Below are 21,796 nucleotides of genomic sequence, written 5' to 3'. Positions count from 1 at the left end.
CAGTATAGTTCATAACTACTTTTATTTTAAGAACTAAACTAAGAACTAAACTAAGAACTAAACTAAGAATTAAACTAATGATGGTGATGTTTCTGGTGGTTCCTGTGCCTTTCAGGAAGTGCCATGGTGTCTGCTGCTCTTCCTTCATAGGCTCTCCACACTTGGACTTCTCCTTTCCCTCTTTTCCTCAGGTTCTCCATCCCAGCTCACTGGGTAGTCTGCAAGGCTGCAAAGGTATTTGTAGTAATCACTGGATGTTGGTACATCGGTGCCGCATTTTTCCTCCGTGCTGGTGTTTTGCTTCTCCGTTTTTTCTACGTGCCGAGTTTTGCACTTTCTTTTTCCTCCAGGCTTTTCACGTCTTCTTCTTGCCTCTGCAGAGGGACTATTTGATCTGGAGCGTGACCGACTCCTTGATCTGCATCGTCTGTAATTGGAGTCATCTCCCTCATGTAGTCCCATCTGACCTTGCAGATCTGTCCCTTCTGTGAAGGCCTGGGACTTGAATTCTGGCTCAGTAGGCTTCTGTGAAGAGTGAGCTTCAGAATAAGTCCTCTTCCTGCAGGAGGGGCTGTCTCTGCCTGTCTTTGGACTGTCACGCTTGTATTTGCTGCAGTGGCTGTCTCCTCTGTTGTGATGATCATTGTCTTGGCTGCTTTGTCCACGGCCTTTGTGATATGGTCTGCTGGAATCTCTGGCTGCAGTGTTCTTATGGCTACCGGAGCCTCCATGGCTTTCTTGAAAGGGGCTCATTCCATGAGACCTTGACTTCTTTCTTTTTTCGTCCCGATGTTTGCTGCCATCTCTGCTTCTTGAGCGCTTCCTTTTAAGATTGTGTTCACTGTGACACTTCCGAGGCTGCAGCTTAATTCTCTTCCAAGTATAGTTCTTGGCAGTGCTCTCCTTCTGAGGAGCTGCGGTTGCGCCGTACTCTTTTAAAATAGAGGATGAAGGCCCTGGAGTTTCATCATCCCAGGGACTCTGACCAACAGCAGAAACAGGTGAGCTGGGCTTCGACCCAGGAATATCAGTAACTGCTGAGTTTGAGCCACTTCCTTCATCCCGTGGTGGTGCGAGATATTTGTAGTCCAGCAGACCATTCTTGTACTTGTTCAGAATGCTTTGGGTAAGAGCGCTGGTGCTGGGATAGGGGGAATCATAATCTTCTGGAGGCGGGACTTTGTATTCTTGAAAGTCATTGTCAGCACGGATTGAATGAAAGATGGAATTGAAGGGCATCGTGCAGACTGGGCAGTCCGCTGTGATTCTTGACCGATCCAGGATACAACGGAAGCAGAAACTGTGCCAGCAAGTATCTGGGCGGGCAACATTGTCCAGTTTGTTGGAGCAAATAGGACACTTGGAGTCAGGAGAAGTGTCTGTAGTCATGGTCTACAGCTTCTGGATGTTAACTTTGGGCTAAGAGCTGCTGTCCTCTACAAACAGGCTATGGAAGCTCTGTTCTACAAAAAAAGGAGACAAAAATATGTGCTCTTAATTCCCAAGAGAAATAAAGTATTAAACTCTAGGTGCAGAAACGTGCAACAGCCAACATTAATGCCAGCCTTAGTCCTGAGACACAACCAACCGAAGAAGCAGCGCAACGTAACAGCTTCATGTACAGTCTTTGCAGCAATGTTGGTCTTTTCAGTGCTGCAGGGTTGAATCATGCTGGCAGATGTCTCTCTAGCAGGCAAGAACTCTTGTCTTCCCTCCCCACTCCCAGGTGACCACTTTGGCATGATCAGGAACTTTAGGATTCACATAGAACCTTCCCAAACCCACTTCCGAAAGAGACCATCACTTACATGTGAAAAACAGGAGCAGCTTCCTCTGTCTTTTGAGAAATTAGGCTCGCCGACTGTCTCTGTGCGTCCAGCTGGGCTAACAGCACCGAGTGAAGCACACGCTGATGAAAGTCCGCTAGTAACTGGTCTTGCCTTTATGACGTCAGTAGCTACGTCATAGAACGTCAACCCCTGCAACCGCCCTATAACGAAATCTTAAAACTATGTTGAAATGACTGCTTTTTTACACCGAATTGGGTGTAATCAATCCTAAAAAAGGTTCTCTTTTACTTTTGGGATCTCTGTTGTGTGGGGATACAAGAAAAGCTGTTCAGAGCAGCAGCTGTGGAGCAAGATAAACAGCATGAGAACCAAGGACACCTCTGCAAGGAGAAGAAGAGTCTCACAGCTCTGATTGGATATGTGCCTGCATGGACAGTTGCAAAGTGTTTTGTAGAATGCTTTGTTGACATGTAAGGTGTTTGGGAAAGTTGTAAGGGCGGATGGGAAAGTTAGAAAATAACAACTTGTGAAGGTATATAAGGGATGTGAGAACTTGTAATAAACGATTTGGATGGTTCACATCTGAGTCCGTGCCTCAGACGCTGCACTGTTGTTTCTAAGTAAAGGTGTGAAATCACAGGAACTTGCAGGCGCTTCTGGAGATGATGTAGGAGAGCCTTCAAGAGAGATTTTGTTAGGGATGGGAAGGACATGACCAGTCAGGTCATGAGTATTTCCAGACGCTGAGAATCCATAGCCTTATGGAGAAGCCTGCCCAAGGATTGGAGCAGGGCGATCTCCTCCAACCTAACCCATTCATTTTGAGATGAAACAAGCTCCTGAAGTTACAGCGAAGCTGGCTTTGGAGCTTAGGAGCTCACAGTCACAAGCACCTGACTTTAAGCATGAGCCTTTCACCCAGCATACTTGTGTTCATGTTGCGAGCCTGTGTTGAAAAAATCCTCTCTTTCTTTCCTTGCAGGGTTGTAAAGTGGTGGGCTGTGCTGGCTCAGATAGCAAGGTTGCATATCTGAAAAAAATAGGCTTTGATGAAGCCTTCAATTACAAGACGGTTTCTTCCTTGGATGAAGCACTGCGTAAAGCCTCTCCTGATGGCTATGACTGCTTCTTTGACAACGCGAGTTCAGAAAGATCCCTGCCCTCAGCAGGCTGTTAATTTCTTTAGCCTATTGCAGGAACTCGATACTGAGTTCCACCTAACTGAGACATGGTTCCCGTAAGATCTTACAGCTTACTTGTTCCATTCTTGACTTTTTTTCTTCTTTTTCTGACACTACTAGAAGTGATATTCCATATATGCGGTAACACATTTCTACTTCTTATTTGAGATCAACTTGTATCACACTTACTAATACAACAGTATAGTTCATAACTACTTTTATTTTAAGAACTAAACTAAGAACTAAACTAAGAACTAAACTAAGAATTAAACTAATGATGGTGATGTTTCTGGTGGTTCCTGTGCCTTTCAGGAAGTGCCATGGTGTCTGCTGCTCTTCCTTCATAGGCTCTCCACACTTGGACTTCTCCTTTCCCTCTTTTCCTCAGGTTCTCCATCCCAGCTCACTGGGTAGTCTGCAAGGCTGCAAAGGTATTTGTAGTAATCACTGGATGTTGGTATATCGGTGCCGCATTTTTCCTCCGTGCTGGTGTTTTGCTTCTCCGTTTTTTCTACGTGCCGAGTTTTGCACTTTCTTTTTCCTCCAGGCTTTTCACGTCTTCTTCTTGCCTCTGCAGAGGGACTATTTGATCTGGAGCGTGACCGACTCCTTGATCTGCATCGTCTGTAATTGGAGTCATCTCCCTCATGTAGTCCCATCTGACCTTGCAGATCTGTCCCTTCTGTGAAGGCCTGGGACTTGAATTCTGGCTCAGTAGGCTTCTGTGAAGAGTGAGCTTCAGAATAAGTCCTCTTCCTGCAGGAGGGGCTGTCTCTGCCTGTCTTTGGACTGTCACGCTTGTATTTGCTGCAGTGGCTGTCTCCTCTGTTGTGATGATCATTGTCTTGGCTGCTTTGTCCACGGCCTTTGTGATATGGTCTGCTGGAATCTCTGGCTGCAGTGTTCTTATGGCTACCGGAGCCTCCATGGCTTTCTTGAAAGGGGCTCATTCCATGAGACCTTGACTTCTTTCTTTTTTCGTCCCGATGTTTGCTGCCATCTCTGCTTCTTGAGCGCTTCCTTTTAAGATTGTGTTCACTGTGACACTTCCGAGGCTGCAGCTTAATTCTCTTCCAAGTATAGTTCTTGGCAGTGCTCTCCTTCTGAGGAGCTGCGGTTGCGCCGTACTCTTTTAAAATAGAGGATGAAGGCCCTGGAGTTTCATCATCCCAGGGACTCTGACCAACAGCAGAAACAGGTGAGCTGGGCTTCGACCCAGGAATATCAGTAACTGCTGAGTTTGAGCCACTTCCTTCATCCCGTGGTGGTGCGAGATATTTGTAGTCCAGCAGACCATTCTTGTACTTGTTCAGAATGCTTTGGGTAAGAGCGCTGGTGCTGGGATAGGGGGAATCATAATCTTCTGGAGGCGGGACTTTGTATTCTTGAAAGTCATTGTCAGCACGGATTGAATGAAAGATGGAATTGAAGGGCATCGTGCAGACTGGGCAGTCCGCTGTGATTCTTGACCGATCCAGGATACAACGGAAGCAGAAACTGTGCCAGCAAGTATCTGGGCGGGCAACATTGTCCAGTTTGTTGGAGCAAATAGGACACTTGGAGTCAGGAGAAGTGTCTGTAGTCATGGTCTACAGCTTCTGGATGTTAACTTTGGGCTAAGAGCTGCTGTCCTCTACAAACAGGCTATGGAAGCTCTGTTCTACAAAAAAAGGAGACAAAAATATGTGCTCTTAATTCCCAAGAGAAATAAAGTATTAAACTCTAGGTGCAGAAACGTGCAACAGCCAACATTAATGCCAGCCTTAGTCCTGAGACACAACCAACCGAAGAAGCAGCGCAACGTAACAGCTTCATGTACAGTCTTTGCAGCAATGTTGGTCTTTTCAGTGCTGCAGGGTTGAATCATGCTGGCAGATGTCTCTCTAGCAGGCAAGAACTCTTGTCTTCCCTCCCCACTCCCAGGTGACCACTTTGGCATGATCAGGAACTTTAGGATTCACATAGAACCTTCCCAAACCCACTTCCGAAAGAGACCATCACTTACATGTGAAAAACAGGAGCAGCTTCCTCTGTCTTTTGAGAAATTAGGCTCGCCGACTGTCTCTGTGCGTCCAGCTGGGCTAACAGCACCGAGTGAAGCACACGCTGATGAAAGTCCGCTAGTAACTGGTCTTGCCTTTATGACGTCAGTAGCTACGTCATAGAACGTCAACCCCTGCAACCGCCCTATAACGAAATCTTAAAACTATGTTGAAATGACTGCTTTTTTACACCGAATTGGGTGTAATCAATCCTAAAAAAGGTTCTCTTTTACTTTTGGGATCTCTGTTGTGTGGGGATACAAGAAAAGCTGTTCAGAGCAGCAGCTGTGGAGCAAGATAAACAGCATGAGAACCAAGGACACCTCTGCAAGGAGAAGAAGAGTCTCACAGCTCTGATTGGATATGTGCCTGCATGGACAGTTGCAAAGTGTTTTGTAGAATGCTTTGTTGACATGTAAGGTGTTTGGGAAAGTTGTAAGGGCGGATGGGAAAGTTAGAAAATAACAACTTGTGAAGGTATATAAGGGATGTGAGAACTTGTAATAAACGATTTGGATGGTTCACATCTGAGTCCGTGCCTCAGACGCTGCACTGTTGTTTCTAAGTAAAGGTGTGAAATCACAGGAACTTGCAGGCGCTTCTGGAGATGATGTAGGAGAGCCTTCAAGAGAGATTTTGTTAGGGATGGGAAGGACATGACCAGTCAGGTCATGAGTATTTCCAGACGCTGAGAATCCATAGCCTTATGGAGAAGCCTGCCCAAGGATTGGAGCAGGGTGATCTCCTCCAACCTAACCCATTCATTTTGAGATGAAACAAGCTCCTGAAGTTACAGCGAAGCTGGCTTTGGAGCTTAGGAGCTCACAGTCACAAGCACCTGACTTTAAGCATGAGCCTTTCACCCAGCATACTTGTGTTCATGTTGCGAGCCTGTGTTGAAAAAATCCTCTCTTTCTTTCCTTGCAGGGTTGTAAAGTGGTGGGCTGTGCTGGCTCAGATAGCAAGGTTGCATATCTGAAAAAAATAGGCTTTGATGAAGCCTTCAATTACAAGACGGTTTCTTCCTTGGATGAAGCACTGCGTAAAGCCTCTCCTGATGGCTATGACTGCTTCTTTGACAACGCGAGTTCAGAAAGATCCCTGCCCTCAGCAGGCTGTTAATTTCTTTAGCCTATTGCAGGAACTCGATACTGAGTTCCATCTAACTGAGACATGGTTCCCGTAAGATCTTACAGCTTACTTGTTCCATTCTTGACTTTTTTTCTTCTTTTTCTGACACTACTAGAAGTGATATTCCATATATGCGGTAACACATTTCTACTTCTTATTTGAGATCAACTTGTATCACACTTACTAATACAACAGTATAGTTCATAACTACTTTTATTTTAAGAACTAAACTAAGAACTAAACTAAGAACTAAACTAAGAATTAAACTAATGATGGTGATGTTTCTGGTGGTTCCTGTGCCTTTCAGGAAGTGCCATGGTGTCTGCTGCTCTTCCTTCATAGGCTCTCCACACTTGGACTTCTCCTTTCCCTCTTTTCCTCAGGTTCTCCATCCCAGCTCACTGGGTAGTCTGCAAGGCTGCAAAGGTATTTGTAGTAATCACTGGATGTTGGTATATCGGTGCCGCATTTTTCCTCCGTGCTGGTGTTTTGCTTCTCCGTTTTTTCTACGTGCCGAGTTTTGCACTTTCTTTTTCCTCCAGGCTTTTCACGTCTTCTTCTTGCCTCTGCAGAGGGACTATTTGATCTGGAGCGTGACCGACTCCTTGATCTGCATCGTCTGTAATTGGAGTCATCTCCCTCATGTAGTCCCATCTGACCTTGCAGATCTGTCCCTTCTGTGAAGGCCTGGGACTTGAATTCTGGCTCAGTAGGCTTCTGTGAAGAGTGAGCTTCAGAATAAGTCCTCTTCCTGCAGGAGGGGCTGTCTCTGCCTGTCTTTGGACTGTCACGCTTGTATTTGCTGCAGTGGCTGTCTCCTCTGTTGTGATGATCATTGTCTTGGCTGCTTTGTCCACGGCCTTTGTGATATGGTCTGCTGGAATCTCTGGCTGCAGTGTTCTTATGGCTACCGGAGCCTCCATGGCTTTCTTGAAAGGGGCTCATTCCATGAGACCTTGACTTCTTTCTTTTTTCGTCCCGATGTTTGCTGCCATCTCTGCTTCTCGAGCGCTTCCTTTTAAGATTGTGTTCACTGTGACACTTCCGAGGCTGCAGCTTAATTCTCTTCCAAGTATAGTTCTTGGCAGTGCTCTCCTTCTGAGGAGCTGCGGTTGCGCCGTACTCTTTTAAAATAGAGGATGAAGGCCCTGGAGTTTCATCATCCCAGGGACTCTGACCAACAGCAGAAACAGGTGAGCTGGGCTTCGACCCAGGAATATCAGTAACTGCTGAGTTTGAGCCACTTCCTTCATCCCGTGGTGGTGCGAGATATTTGTAGTCCAGCAGACCATTCTTGTACTTGTTCAGAATGCTTTGGGTAAGAGCGCTGGTGCTGGGATAGGGGGAATCATAATCTTCTGGAGGCGGGACTTTGTATTCTTGAAAGTCATTGTCAGCACGGATTGAATGAAAGATGGAATTGAAGGGCATCGTGCAGACTGGGCAGTCCGCTGTGATTCTTGACCGATCCAGGATACAACGGAAGCAGAAACTGTGCCAGCAAGTATCTGGGCGGGCAACATTGTCCAGTTTGTTGGAGCAAATAGGACACTTGGAGTCAGGAGAAGTGTCTGTAGTCATGGTCTACAGCTTCTGGATGTTAACTTTGGGCTAAGAGCTGCTGTCCTCTACAAACAGGCTATGGAAGCTCTGTTCTACAAAAAAAGGAGACAAAAATATGTGCTCTTAATTCCCAAGAGAAATAAAGTATTAAACTCTAGGTGCAGAAACGTGCAACAGCCAACATTAATGCCAGCCTTAGTCCTGAGACACAACCAACCGAAGAAGCAGCGCAACGTAACAGCTTCATGTACAGTCTTTGCAGCAATGTTGGTCTTTTCAGTGCTGCAGGGTTGAATCATGCTGGCAGATGTCTCTCTAGCAGGCAAGAACTCTTGTCTTCCCTCCCCACTCCCAGGTGACCACTTTGGCATGATCAGGAACTTTAGGATTCACATAGAACCTTCCCAAACCCACTTCCGAAAGAGACCATCACTTACATGTGAAAAACAGGAGCAGCTTCCTCTGTCTTTTGAGAAATTAGGCTCGCCGACTGTCTCTGTGCGTCCAGCTGGGCTAACAGCACCGAGTGAAGCACACGCTGATGAAAGTCCGCTAGTAACTGGTCTTGCCTTTATGACGTCAGTAGCTACGTCATAGAACGTCAACCCCTGCAACCGCCCTATAACGAAATCTTAAAACTATGTTGAAATGACTGCTTTTTTACACCGAATTGGGTGTAATCAATCCTAAAAAAGGTTCTCTTTTACTTTTGGGATCTCTGTTGTGTGGGGATACAAGAAAAGCTGTTCAGAGCAGCAGCTGTGGAGCAAGATAAACAGCATGAGAACCAAGGACACCTCTGCAAGGAGAAGAAGAGTCTCACAGCTCTGATTGGATATGTGCCTGCATGGACAGTTGCAAAGTGTTTTGTAGAATGCTTTGTTGACATGTAAGGTGTTTGGGAAAGTTGTAAGGGCGGATGGGAAAGTTAGAAAATAACAACTTGTGAAGGTATATAAGGGATGTGAGAACTTGTAATAAACGATTTGGATGGTTCACATCTGAGTCCGTGCCTCAGACGCTGCACTGTTGTTTCTAAGTAAAGGTGTGAAATCACAGGAACTTGCAGGCGCTTCTGGAGATGATGTAGGAGAGCCTTCAAGAGAGATTTTGTTAGGGATGGGAAGGACATGACCAGTCAGGTCATGAGTATTTCCAGACGCTGAGAATCCATAGCCTTATGGAGAAGCCTGCCCAAGGATTGGAGCAGGGCGATCTCCTCCAACCTAACCCATTCATTTTGAGATGAAACAAGCTCCTGAAGTTACAGCGAAGCTGGCTTTGGAGCTTAGGAGCTCACAGTCACAAGCACCTGACTTTAAGCATGAGCCTTTCACCCAGCATACTTGTGTTCATGTTGCGAGCCTGTGTTGAAAAAATCCTCTCTTTCTTTCCTTGCAGGGTTGTAAAGTGGTGGGCTGTGCTGGCTCAGATAGCAAGGTTGCATATCTGAAAAAAATAGGCTTTGATGAAGCCTTCAATTACAAGACGGTTTCTTCCTTGGATGAAGCACTGCGTAAAGCCTCTCCTGATGGCTATGACTGCTTCTTTGACAACGCGAGTTCAGAAAGATCCCTGCCCTCAGCAGGCTGTTAATTTCTTTAGCCTATTGCAGGAACTCGATACTGAGTTCCACCTAACTGAGACATGGTTCCCGTAAGATCTTACAGCTTACTTGTTCCATTCTTGACTTTTTTTCTTCTTTTTCTGACACTACTAGAAGTGATATTCCATATATGCGGTAACACATTTCTACTTCTTATTTGAGATCAACTTGTATCACACTTACTAATACAACAGTATAGTTCATAACTACTTTTATTTTAAGAACTAAACTAAGAACTAAACTAAGAACTAAACTAAGAATTAAACTAATGATGGTGATGTTTCTGGTGGTTCCTGTGCCTTTCAGGAAGTGCCATGGTGTCTGCTGCTCTTCCTTCATAGGCTCTCCACACTTGGACTTCTCCTTTCCCTCTTTTCCTCAGGTTCTCCATCCCAGCTCACTGGGTAGTCTGCAAGGCTGCAAAGGTATTTGTAGTAATCACTGGATGTTGGTATATCGGTGCCGCATTTTTCCTCCGTGCTGGTGTTTTGCTTCTCCGTTTTTTCTACGTGCCGAGTTTTGCACTTTCTTTTTCCTCCAGGCTTTTCACGTCTTCTTCTTGCCTCTGCAGAGGGACTATTTGATCTGGAGCGTGACCGACTCCTTGATCTGCATCGTCTGTAATTGGAGTCATCTCCCTCATGTAGTCCCATCTGACCTTGCAGATCTGTCCCTTCTGTGAAGGCCTGGGACTTGAATTCTGGCTCAGTAGGCTTCTGTGAAGAGTGAGCTTCAGAATAAGTCCTCTTCCTGCAGGAGGGGCTGTCTCTGCCTGTCTTTGGACTGTCACGCTTGTATTTGCTGCAGTGGCTGTCTCCTCTGTTGTGATGATCATTGTCTTGGCTGCTTTGTCCACGGCCTTTGTGATATGGTCTGCTGGAATCTCTGGCTGCAGTGTTCTTATGGCTACCGGAGCCTCCATGGCTTTCTTGAAAGGGGCTCATTCCATGAGACCTTGACTTCTTTCTTTTTTCGTCCCGATGTTTGCTGCCATCTCTGCTTCTTGAGCGCTTCCTTTTAAGATTGTGTTCACTGTGACACTTCCGAGGCTGCAGCTTAATTCTCTTCCAAGTATAGTTCTTGGCAGTGCTCTCCTTCTGAGGAGCTGCGGTTGCGCCGTACTCTTTTAAAATAGAGGATGAAGGCCCTGGAGTTTCATCATCCCAGGGACTCTGACCAACAGCAGAAACAGGTGAGCTGGGCTTCGACCCAGGAATATCAGTAACTGCTGAGTTTGAGCCACTTCCTTCATCCCGTGGTGGTGCGAGATATTTGTAGTCCAGCAGACCATTCTTGTACTTGTTCAGAATGCTTTGGGTAAGAGCGCTGGTGCTGGGATAGGGGGAATCATAATCTTCTGGAGGCGGGACTTTGTATTCTTGAAAGTCATTGTCAGCACGGATTGAATGAAAGATGGAATTGAAGGGCATCGTGCAGACTGGGCAGTCCGCTGTGATTCTTGACCGATCCAGGATACAACGGAAGCAGAAACTGTGCCAGCAAGTATCTGGGCGGGCAACATTGTCCAGTTTGTTGGAGCAAATAGGACACTTGGAGTCAGGAGAAGTGTCTGTAGTCATGGTCTACAGCTTCTGGATGTTAACTTTGGGCTAAGAGCTGCTGTCCTCTACAAACAGGCTATGGAAGCTCTGTTCTACAAAAAAAGGAGACAAAAATATGTGCTCTTAATTCCCAAGAGAAATAAAGTATTAAACTCTAGGTGCAGAAACGTGCAACAGCCAACATTAATGCCAGCCTTAGTCCTGAGACACAACCAACCGAAGAAGCAGCGCAACGTAACAGCTTCATGTACAGTCTTTGCAGCAATGTTGGTCTTTTCAGTGCTGCAGGGTTGAATCATGCTGGCAGATGTCTCTCTAGCAGGCAAGAACTCTTGTCTTCCCTCCCCACTCCCAGGTGACCACTTTGGCATGATCAGGAACTTTAGGATTCACATAGAACCTTCCCAAACCCACTTCCGAAAGAGACCATCACTTACATGTGAAAAACAGGAGCAGCTTCCTCTGTCTTTTGAGAAATTAGGCTCGCCGACTGTCTCTGTGCGTCCAGCTGGGCTAACAGCACCGAGTGAAGCACACGCTGATGAAAGTCCGCTAGTAACTGGTCTTGCCTTTATGACGTCAGTAGCTACGTCATAGAACGTCAACCCCTGCAACCGCCCTATAACGAAATCTTAAAACTATGTTGAAATGACTGCTTTTTTACACCGAATTGGGTGTAATCAATCCTAAAAAAGGTTCTCTTTTACTTTTGGGATCTCTGTTGTGTGGGGATACAAGAAAAGCTGTTCAGAGCAGCAGCTGTGGAGCAAGATAAACAGCATGAGAACCAAGGACACCTCTGCAAGGAGAAGAAGAGTCTCACAGCTCTGATTGGATATGTGCCTGCATGGACAGTTGCAAAGTGTTTTGTAGAATGCTTTGTTGACATGTAAGGTGTTTGGGAAAGTTGTAAGGGCGGATGGGAAAGTTAGAAAATAACAACTTGTGAAGGTATATAAGGGATGTGAGAACTTGTAATAAACGATTTGGATGGTTCACATCTGAGTCCGTGCCTCAGACGCTGCACTGTTGTTTCTAAGTAAAGGTGTGAAATCACAGGAACTTGCAGGCGCTTCTGGAGATGATGTAGGAGAGCCTTCAAGAGAGATTTTGTTAGGGATGGGAAGGACATGACCAATCAGGTCATGAGTATTTCCAGACGCTGAGAATCCATAGCCTTATGGAGAAGCCTGCCCAAGGATTGGAGCAGGGCGATCTCCTCCAACCTAACCCATTCATTTTGAGATGAAACAAGCTCCTGAAGTTACAGCGAAGCTGGCTTTGGAGCTTAGGAGCTCACAGTCACAAGCACCTGACTTTAAGCATGAGCCTTTCACCCAGCATACTTGTGTTCATGTTGCGAGCCTGTGTTGAAAAAATCCTCTCTTTCTTTCCTTGCAGGGTTGTAAAGTGGTGGGCTGTGCTGGCTCAGATAGCAAGGTTGCATATCTGAAAAAAATAGGCTTTGATGAAGCCTTCAATTACAAGACGGTTTCTTCCTTGGATGAAGCACTGCGTAAAGCCTCTCCTGATGGCTATGACTGCTTCTTTGACAACGCGAGTTCAGAAAGATCCCTGCCCTCAGCAGGCTGTTAATTTCTTTAGCCTATTGCAGGAACTCGATACTGAGTTCCACCTAACTGAGACATGGTTCCCGTAAGATCTTACAGCTTACTTGTTCCATTCTTGACTTTTTTTCTTCTTTTTCTGACACTACTAGAAGTGATATTCCATATATGCGGTAACACATTTCTACTTCTTATTTGAGATCAACTTGTATCACACTTACTAATACAACAGTATAGTTCATAACTACTTTTATTTTAAGAACTAAACTAAGAACTAAACTAAGAACTAAACTAAGAATTAAACTAATGATGGTGATGTTTCTGGTGGTTCCTGTGCCTTTCAGGAAGTGCCATGGTGTCTGCTGCTCTTCCTTCATAGGCTCTCCACACTTGGACTTCTCCTTTCCCTCTTTTCCTCAGGTTCTCCATCCCAGCTCACTGGGTAGTCTGCAAGGCTGCAAAGGTATTTGTAGTAATCACTGGATGTTGGTATATCGGTGCCGCATTTTTCCTCCGTGCTGGTGTTTTGCTTCTCCGTTTTTTCTACGTGCCGAGTTTTGCACTTTCTTTTTCCTCCAGGCTTTTCACGTCTTCTTCTTGCCTCTGCAGAGGGACTATTTGATCTGGAGCGTGACCGACTCCTTGATCTGCATCGTCTGTAATTGGAGTCATCTCCCTCATGTAGTCCCATCTGACCTTGCAGATCTGTCCCTTCTGTGAAGGCCTGGGACTTGAATTCTGGCTCAGTAGGCTTCTGTGAAGAGTGAGCTTCAGAATAAGTCCTCTTCCTGCAGGAGGGGCTGTCTCTGCCTGTCTTTGGACTGTCACGCTTGTATTTGCTGCAGTGGCTGTCTCCTCTGTTGTGATGATCATTGTCTTGGCTGCTTTGTCCACGGCCTTTGTGATATGGTCTGCTGGAATCTCTGGCTGCAGTGTTCTTATGGCTACCGGAGCCTCCATGGCTTTCTTGAAAGGGGCTCATTCCATGAGACCTTGACTTCTTTCTTTTTTCGTCCCGATGTTTGCTGCCATCTCTGCTTCTTGAGCGCTTCCTTTTAAGATTGTGTTCACTGTGACACTTCCGAGGCTGCAGCTTAATTCTCTTCCAAGTATAGTTCTTGGCAGTGCTCTCCTTCTGAGGAGCTGCGGTTGCGCCGTACTCTTTTAAAATAGAGGATGAAGGCCCTGGAGTTTCATCATCCCAGGGACTCTGACCAACAGCAGAAACAGGTGAGCTGGGCTTCGACCCAGGAATATCAGTAACTGCTGAGTTTGAGCCACTTCCTTCATCCCGTGGTGGTGCGAGATATTTGTAGTCCAGCAGACCATTCTTGTACTTGTTCAGAATGCTTTGGGTAAGAGCGCTGGTGCTGGGATAGGGGGAATCATAATCTTCTGGAGGCGGGACTTTGTATTCTTGAAAGTCATTGTCAGCACGGATTGAATGAAAGATGGAATTGAAGGGCATCGTGCAGACTGGGCAGTCCGCTGTGATTCTTGACCGATCCAGGATACAACGGAAGCAGAAACTGTGCCAGCAAGTATCTGGGCGGGCAACATTGTCCAGTTTGTTGGAGCAAATAGGACACTTGGAGTCAGGAGAAGTGTCTGTAGTCATGGTCTACAGCTTCTGGATGTTAACTTTGGGCTAAGAGCTGCTGTCCTCTACAAACAGGCTATGGAAGCTCTGTTCTACAAAAAAAGGAGACAAAAATATGTGCTCTTAATTCCCAAGAGAAATAAAGTATTAAACTCTAGGTGCAGAAACGTGCAACAGCCAACATTAATGCCAGCCTTAGTCCTGAGACACAACCAACCGAAGAAGCAGCGCAACGTAACAGCTTCATGTACAGTCTTTGCAGCAATGTTGGTCTTTTCAGTGCTGCAGGGTTGAATCATGCTGGCAGATGTCTCTCTAGCAGGCAAGAACTCTTGTCTTCCCTCCCCACTCCCAGGTGACCACTTTGGCATGATCAGGAACTTTAGGATTCACATAGAACCTTCCCAAACCCACTTCCGAAAGAGACCATCACTTACATGTGAAAAACAGGAGCAGCTTCCTCTGTCTTTTGAGAAATTAGGCTCGCCGACTGTCTCTGTGCGTCCAGCTGGGCTAACAGCACCGAGTGAAGCACACGCTGATGAAAGTCCGCTAGTAACTGGTCTTGCCTTTATGACGTCAGTAGCTACGTCATAGAACGTCAACCCCTGCAACCGCCCTATAACGAAATCTTAAAACTATGTTGAAATGACTGCTTTTTTACACCGAATTGGGTGTAATCAATCCTAAAAAAGGTTCTCTTTTACTTTTGGGATCTCTGTTGTGTGGGGATACAAGAAAAGCTGTTCAGAGCAGCAGCTGTGGAGCAAGATAAACAGCATGAGAACCAAGGACACCTCTGCAAGGAGAAGAAGAGTCTCACAGCTCTGATTGGATATGTGCCTGCATGGACAGTTGCAAAGTGTTTTGTAGAATGCTTTGTTGACATGTAAGGTGTTTGGGAAAGTTGTAAGGGCGGATGGGAAAGTTAGAAAATAACAACTTGTGAAGGTATATAAGGGATGTGAGAACTTGTAATAAACGATTTGGATGGTTCACATCTGAGTCCGTGCCTCAGACGCTGCACTGTTGTTTCTAAGTAAAGGTGTGAAATCACAGGAACTTGCAGGCGCTTCTGGAGATGATGTAGGAGAGCCTTCAAGAGAGATTTTGTTAGGGATGGGAAGGACATGACCAGTCAGGTCATGAGTATTTCCAGACGCTGAGAATCCATAGCCTTATGGAGAAGCCTGCCCAAGGATTGGAGCAGGGCGATCTCCTCCAACCTAACCCATTCATTTTGAGATGAAACAAGCTCCTGAAGTTACAGCGAAGCTGGCTTTGGAGCTTAGGAGCTCACAGTCACAAGCACCTGACTTTAAGCATGAGCCTTTCACCCAGCATACTTGTGTTCATGTTGCGAGCCTGTGTTGAAAAAATCCTCTCTTTCTTTCCTTGCAGGGTTGTAAAGTGGTGGGCTGTGCTGGCTCAGATAGCAAGGTTGCATATCTGAAAAAAATAGGCTTTGATGAAGCCTTCAATTACAAGACGGTTTCTTCCTTGGATGAAGCACTGCGTAAAGCCTCTCCTGATGGCTATGACTGCTTCTTTGACAACGCGAGTTCAGAAAGATCCCTGCCCTCAGCAGGCTGTTAATTTCTTTAGCCTATTGCAGGAACTCGATACTGAGTTCCACCTAACTGAGACATGGTTCCCGTAAGATCTTACAGCTTACTTGTTCCATTCTTGACTTTTTTTCTTCTTTTTCTGACACTACTAGAAGTGATATTCCATATATGCGGTAACACATTTCTACTTCTTATTTGAGATCAACTTGTATCACACTTACTAATACAACAGTATAGTTCATAACTACTTTTATTTTAAGAACTAAACTAAGAACTAAACTAAGAACTAAACTAAGAATTAAACTAATGATGGTGATGTTTCTGGTGGTTCCTGTGCCTTTCAGGAAGTGCCATGGTGTCTGCTGCTCTTCCTTCATAGGCTCTCCACACTTGGACTTCTCCTTTCCCTCTTTTCCTCAGGTTCTCCATCCCAGCTCACTGGGTAGTCTGCAAGGCTGCAAAGGTATTTGTAGTAATCACTGGATGTTGGTATATCGGTGCCGCATTTTTCCTCCGTGCTGGTGTTTTGCTTCTCCGTTTTTTCTACGTGCCGAGTTTTGCACTTTCTTTTTCCTCCAGGCTTTTCACGTCTTCTTCTTGCCTCTGCAGAGGGACTATTTGATCTGGAGCGTGACCGACTCCTTGATCTGCATCGTCTGTAATTGGAGTCATCTCCCTCATGTAGTCCCATCTGACCTTGCAGATCTGTCCCTTCTGTGAAGGCCTGGGACTTGAATTCTGGCTCAGTAGGCTTCTGTGAAGAGTGAGCTTCAGAATAAGTCCTCTTCCTGCAGGAGGGGCTGTCTCTGCCTGTCTTTGGACTGTCACGCTTGTATTTGCTGCAGTGGCTGTCTCCTCTGTTGTGATGATCATTGTCTTGGCTGCTTTGTCCACGGCCTTTGTGATATGGTCTGCTGGAATCTCTGGCTGCAGTGTTCTTATGGCTACCGGAGCCTCCATGGCTTTCTTGAAAGGGGCTCATTCCATGAGACCTTGACTTCTTTCTTTTTTCGTCCCAATGTTTGCTGCCATCTCTGCTTCTTGAGCGCTTCCTTTTAAGATTGTGTTCACTGTGACACTTCCGAGGCTGCAGCTTAATTCTCTTCCAAGTATAGTTCTTGGCAGTGCTCTCCTTCTGAGGAGCTGCGGTTGCGCCGTACTCTTTTAAAATAGAGGATGAAGGCCCTGGAGTTTCATCATCCCAGGGACTCTGACCAACAGCAGAAACAGGTGAGCTGGGCTTCGACCCAGGAATATCAGTAACTGCTGAGTTTGAGCCACTTCCTTCATCCCGTGGTGGTGCGAGATATTTGTAGTCCAGCAGACCATTCTTGTACTTGTTCAGAATGCTTTGGGTAAGAGCGCTGGTGCTGGGATAGGGGGAATCATAATCTTCTGGAGGCGGGACTTTGTATTCTTGAAAGTCATTGTCAGCACGGATTGAATGAAAGATGGAATTGAAGGGCATCGTGCAGACTGGGCAGTCCGCTGTGATTCTTGACCGATCCAGGATACAACGGAAGCAGAAACTGTGCCAGCAAGTATCTGGGCGGGCAACATTGTCCAGTTTGTTGGAGCAAATAGGACACTTGGAGTCAGGAGAAGTGTCTGTAGTCATGGTCTACAGCTTCTGGATGTTAACTTTGGGCTAAGAGCTGCTGTCCTCTACAAACAGGCTATGGAAGCTCTGTTCTACAAAAAAAGGAGACAAAAATATGTGCTCTTAATTCCCAAGAGAAATAAAGTATTAAACTCTAGGTGCAGAAACGTGCAACAGCCAACATTAATGCCAGCCTTAGTCCTGAGACACAACCAACCGAAGAAGCAGCGCAACGTAACAGCTTCATGTACAGTCTTTGCAGCAATGTTGGTCTTTTCAGTGCTGCAGGGTTGAATCATGCTGGCAGATGTCTCTCTAGCAGGCAAGAACTCTTGTCTTCCCTCCCCACTCCCAGGTGACCACTTTGGCATGATCAGGAACTTTAGGATTCACATAGAACCTTCCCAAACCCACTTCCGAAAGAGACCATCACTTACATGTGAAAAACAGGAGCAGCTTCCTCTGTCTTTTGAGAAATTAGGCTCGCCGACTGTCTCTGTGCGTCCAGCTGGGCTAACAGCACCGAGTGAAGCACACGCTGATGAAAGTCCGCTAGTAACTGGTCTTGCCTTTATGACGTCAGTAGCTACGTCATAGAACGTCAACCCCTGCAACCGCCCTATAACGAAATCTTAAAACTATGTTGAAATGACTGCTTTTTTACACCGAATTGGGTGTAATCAATCCTAAAAAAGGTTCTCTTTTACTTTTGGGATCTCTGTTGTGTGGGGATACAAGAAAAGCTGTTCAGAGCAGCAGCTGTGGAGCAAGATAAACAGCATGAGAACCAAGGACACCTCTGCAAGGAGAAGAAGAGTCTCACAGCTCTGATTGGATATGTGCCTGCATGGACAGTTGCAAAGTGTTTTGTAGAATGCTTTGTTGACATGTAAGGTGTTTGGGAAAGTTGTAAGGGCGGATGGGAAAGTTAGAAAATAACAACTTGTGAAGGTATATAAGGGATGTGAGAACTTGTAATAAACGATTTGGATGGTTCACATCTGAGTCCGTGCCTCAGACGCTGCACTGTTGTTTCTAAGTAAAGGTGTGAAATCACAGGAACTTGCAGGCGCTTCTGGAGATGATGTAGGAGAGCCTTCAAGAGAGATTTTGTTAGGGATGGGAAGGACATGACCAGTCAGGTCATGAGTATTTCCAGACGCTGAGAATCCATAGCCTTATGGAGAAGCCTGCCCAAGGATTGGAGCAGGGCGATCTCCTCCAACCTAACCCATTCATTTTGAGATGAAACAAGCTCCTGAAGTTACAGCGAAGCTGGCTTTGGAGCTTAGGAGCTCACAGTCACAAGCACCTGACTTTAAGCATGAGCCTTTCACCCAGCATACTTGTGTTCATGTTGCGAGCCTGTGTTGAAAAAATCCTCTCTTTCTTTCCTTGCAGGGTTGTAAAGTGGTGGGCTGTGCTGGCTCAGATAGCAAGGTTGCATATCTGAAAAAAATAGGCTTTGATGAAGCCTTCAATTACAAGACGGTTTCTTCCTTGGATGAAGCACTGCGTAAAGCCTCTCCTGATGGCTATGACTGCTTCTTTGACAACGCGAGTTCAGAAAGATCCCTGCCCTCAGCAGGCTGTTAATTTCTTTAGCCTATTGCAGGAACTCGATACTGAGTTCCACCTAACTGAGACATGGTTCCCGTAAGATCTTACAGCTTACTTGTTCCATTCTTGACTTTTTTTCTTCTTTTTCTGACACTACTAGAAGTGATATTCCATATATGCGGTAACACATTTCTACTTCTTATTTGAGATCAACTTGTATCACACTTACTAATACAACAGTATAGTTCATAACTACTTTTATTTTAAGAACTAAACTAAGAACTAAACTAAGAACTAAACTAAGAATTAAACTAATGATGGTGATGTTTCTGGTGGTTCCTGTGCCTTTCAGGAAGTGCCATGGTGTCTGCTGCTCTTCCTTCATAGGCTCTCCACACTTGGACTTCTCCTTTCCCTCTTTTCCTCAGGTTCTCCATCCCAGCTCACTGGGTAGTCTGCAAGGCTGCAAAGGTATTTGTAGTAATCACTGGATGTTGGTATATCGGTGCCGCATTTTTCCTCCGTGCTGGTGTTTTGCTTCTCCGTTTTTTCTACGTGCCGAGTTTTGCACTTTCTTTTTCCTCCAGGCTTTTCACGTCTTCTTCTTGCCTCTGCAGAGGGACTATTTGATCTGGAGCGTGACCGACTCCTTGATCTGCATCGTCTGTAATTGGAGTCATCTCCCTCATGTAGTCCCATCTGACCTTGCAGATCTGTCCCTTCTGTGAAGGCCTGGGACTTGAATTCTGGCTCAGTAGGCTTCTGTGAAGAGTGAGCTTCAGAATAAGTCCTCTTCCTGCAGGAGGGGCTGTCTCTGCCTGTCTTTGGACTGTCACGCTTGTATTTGCTGCAGTGGCTGTCTCCTCTGTTGTGATGATCATTGTCTTGGCTGCTTTGTCCACGGCCTTTGTGATATGGTCTGCTGGAATCTCTGGCTGCAGTGTTCTTATGGCTACCGGAGCCTCCATGGCTTTCTTGAAAGGGGCTCATTCCATGAGACCTTGACTTCTTTCTTTTTTCGTCCCGATGTTTGCTGCCATCTCTGCTTCTTGAGCGCTTCCTTTTAAGATTGTGTTCACTGTGACACTTCCGAGGCTGCAGCTTAATTCTCTTCCAAGTATAGTTCTTGGCAGTGCTCTCCTTCTGAGGAGCTGCGGTTGCGCCGTACTCTTTTAAAATAGAGGATGAAGGCCCTGGAGTTTCATCATCCCAGGGACTCTGACCAACAGCAGAAACAGGTGAGCTGGGCTTCGACCCAGGAATATCAGTAACTGCTGAGTTTGAGCCACTTCCTTCATCCCGTGGTGGTGCGAGATATTTGTAGTCCAGCAGACCATTCTTGTACTTGTTCAGAATGCTTTGGGTAAGAGCGCTGGTGCTGGGATAGGGGGAATCATAATCTTCTGGAGGCGGGACTTTGTATTCTTGAAAGTCATTGTCAGCACGGATTGAATGAAAGATGGAATTGAAGGGCATCGTGCAGACTGGGCAGTCCGCTGTGATTCTTGACCGATCCAGGATACAACGGAAGCAGAAACTGTGCCAGCAAGTATCTGGGCGGGCAACATTGTCCAGTTTGTTGGAGCAAATAGGACACTTGGAGTCAGGAGAAGTGTCTGTAGTCATGGTCTACAGCTTCTGGATGTTAACTTTGGGCTAAGAGCTGCTGTCCTCTACAAACAGGCTATGGAAGCTCTGTTCTACAAAAAAAGGAGACAAAAATATGTGCTCTTAATTCCCAAGAGAAATAAAGTATTAAACTCTAGGTGCAGAAACGTGCAACAGCCAACATTAATGCCAGCCTTAGTCCTGAGACACAACCAACCGAAGAAGCAGCGCAACGTAACAGCTTCATGTACAGTCTTTGCAGCAATGTTGGTCTTTTCAGTGCTGCAGGGTTGAATCATGCTGGCAGATGTCTCTCTAGCAGGCAAGAACTCTTGTCTTCCCTCCCCACTCCCAGGTGACCACTTTGGCATGATCAGGAACTTTAGGATTCACATAGAACCTTCCCAAACCCACTTCCGAAAGAGACCATCACTTACATGTGAAAAACAGGAGCAGCTTCCTCTGTCTTTTGAGAAATTAGGCTCGCCGACTGTCTCTGTGCGTCCAGCTGGGCTAACAGCACCGAGTGAAGCACACGCTGATGAAAGTCCGCTAGTAACTGGTCTTGCCTTTATGACGTCAGTAGCTACGTCATAGAACGTCAACCCCTGCAACCGCCCTATAACGAAATCTTAAAACTATGTTGAAATGACTGCTTTTTTACACCGAATTGGGTGTAATCAATCCTAAAAAAGGTTCTCTTTTACTTTTGGGATCTCTGTTGTGTGGGGATACAAGAAAAGCTGTTCAGAGCAGCAGCTGTGGAGCAAGATAAACAGCATGAGAACCAAGGACACCTCTGCAAGGAGAAGAAGAGTCTCACAGCTCTGATTGGATATGTGCCTGCATGGACAGTTGCAAAGTGTTTTGTAGAATGCTTTGTTGACATGTAAGGTGTTTGGGAAAGTTGTAAGGGCGGATGGGAAAGTTAGAAAATAACAACTTGTGAAGGTATATAAGGGATGTGAGAACTTGTAATAAACGATTTGGATGGTTCACATCTGAGTCCGTGCCTCAGACGCTGCACTGTTGTTTCTAAGTAAAGGTGTGAAATCACAGGAACTTGCAGGCGCTTCTGGAGATGATGTAGGAGAGCCTTCAAGAGAGATTTTGTTAGGGATGGGAAGGACATGACCAGTCAGGTCATGAGTATTTCCAGACGCTGAGAATCCATAGCCTTATGGAGAAGCCTGCCCAAGGATTGGAGCAGGGCGATCTCCTCCAACCTAACCCATTCATTTTGAGATGAAACAAGCTCCTGAAGTTACAGCGAAGCTGGCTTTGGAGCTTAGGAGCTCACAGTCACAAGCACCTGACTTTAAGCATGAGCCTTTCACCCAGCATACTTGTGTTCATGTTGCGAGCCTGTGTTGAAAAAATCCTCTCTTTCTTTCCTTGCAGGGTTGTAAAGTGGTGG

The 21,796-nt window shown here is 45.9% G+C and overlaps 6 protein-coding genes across 6 annotated transcripts; all 6 read right to left on the bottom strand.

Moving 5' to 3' along the window:
* Window positions 1-5: 5 nt before the first annotated feature.
* LOC146753750 (uncharacterized) lies at window positions 6-1,389 on the bottom strand. Its single transcript, XM_085530219.1, has one exon. The coding sequence runs from the start codon at window positions 1,387-1,389 to the stop codon at window positions 145-147; it is 1,245 nt and encodes a 414-aa protein (XP_085386345.1). The 3' UTR covers window positions 6-144.
* On the bottom strand, window positions 1,116-4,557 carry LOC146753749 (uncharacterized). The gene has a single exon (XM_085530214.1). It carries the CDS (start codon window positions 4,555-4,557, stop codon window positions 3,313-3,315), a length of 1,245 nt encoding a protein of 414 aa, XP_085386340.1. The 3' UTR covers window positions 1,116-3,312.
* A 1,784-nt stretch (window positions 4,558-6,341) lies between these two features.
* On the bottom strand, window positions 6,342-7,725 carry LOC146753748 (uncharacterized). Its single transcript, XM_085530223.1, has one exon. It carries the CDS (start codon window positions 7,723-7,725, stop codon window positions 6,481-6,483), a length of 1,245 nt encoding a protein of 414 aa, XP_085386349.1. The 3' UTR covers window positions 6,342-6,480.
* Window positions 7,452-10,893, bottom strand: LOC146753747 (uncharacterized). The gene has a single exon (XM_085530226.1). The coding sequence runs from the start codon at window positions 10,891-10,893 to the stop codon at window positions 9,649-9,651; it is 1,245 nt and encodes a 414-aa protein (XP_085386352.1). The 3' UTR covers window positions 7,452-9,648.
* LOC146753746 (uncharacterized) lies at window positions 8,399-14,564 on the bottom strand. The gene has a single exon (XM_085530218.1). The coding sequence runs from the start codon at window positions 14,059-14,061 to the stop codon at window positions 12,817-12,819; it is 1,245 nt and encodes a 414-aa protein (XP_085386344.1). The 5' UTR covers window positions 14,062-14,564; the 3' UTR covers window positions 8,399-12,816.
* Window positions 14,565-14,734: 170 nt separating this feature from the next.
* Window positions 14,735-21,713, bottom strand: LOC146753745 (uncharacterized). Its single transcript, XM_085530215.1, has one exon. The coding sequence runs from the start codon at window positions 20,395-20,397 to the stop codon at window positions 19,153-19,155; it is 1,245 nt and encodes a 414-aa protein (XP_085386341.1). The 5' UTR covers window positions 20,398-21,713; the 3' UTR covers window positions 14,735-19,152.
* Window positions 21,714-21,796: the final 83 nt, after the last annotated feature.

The sequence above is a fragment of the Coturnix japonica genome, chromosome Z, assembly GCF_054131305.1.
Source record: "Coturnix japonica strain WE chromosome Z, WE-NBRP24, whole genome shotgun sequence".
Lineage (NCBI taxonomy): Eukaryota > Metazoa > Chordata > Aves > Galliformes > Phasianidae > Coturnix > Coturnix japonica.
Note: the sequence above shows the minus strand (reverse complement) of the source record. Positions and strands in the feature narration are given on the sequence as shown.

Bases quoted from the DNA above. Each gene is read 5' to 3' on its own strand.
- LOC146753747 (XM_085530226.1), bottom strand. From the start codon at position 10,893: ATGACTACAGACACTTCTCCTGACTCCAAGTGTCCTATTTGCTCCAAC.
- LOC146753748 (XM_085530223.1), bottom strand. From the start codon at position 7,725: ATGACTACAGACACTTCTCCTGACTCCAAGTGTCCTATTTGCTCCAAC.
- LOC146753746 (XM_085530218.1), bottom strand. From the start codon at position 14,061: ATGACTACAGACACTTCTCCTGACTCCAAGTGTCCTATTTGCTCCAAC.
- LOC146753750 (XM_085530219.1), bottom strand. From the start codon at position 1,389: ATGACTACAGACACTTCTCCTGACTCCAAGTGTCCTATTTGCTCCAAC.
- LOC146753745 (XM_085530215.1), bottom strand. From the start codon at position 20,397: ATGACTACAGACACTTCTCCTGACTCCAAGTGTCCTATTTGCTCCAAC.
- LOC146753749 (XM_085530214.1), bottom strand. From the start codon at position 4,557: ATGACTACAGACACTTCTCCTGACTCCAAGTGTCCTATTTGCTCCAAC.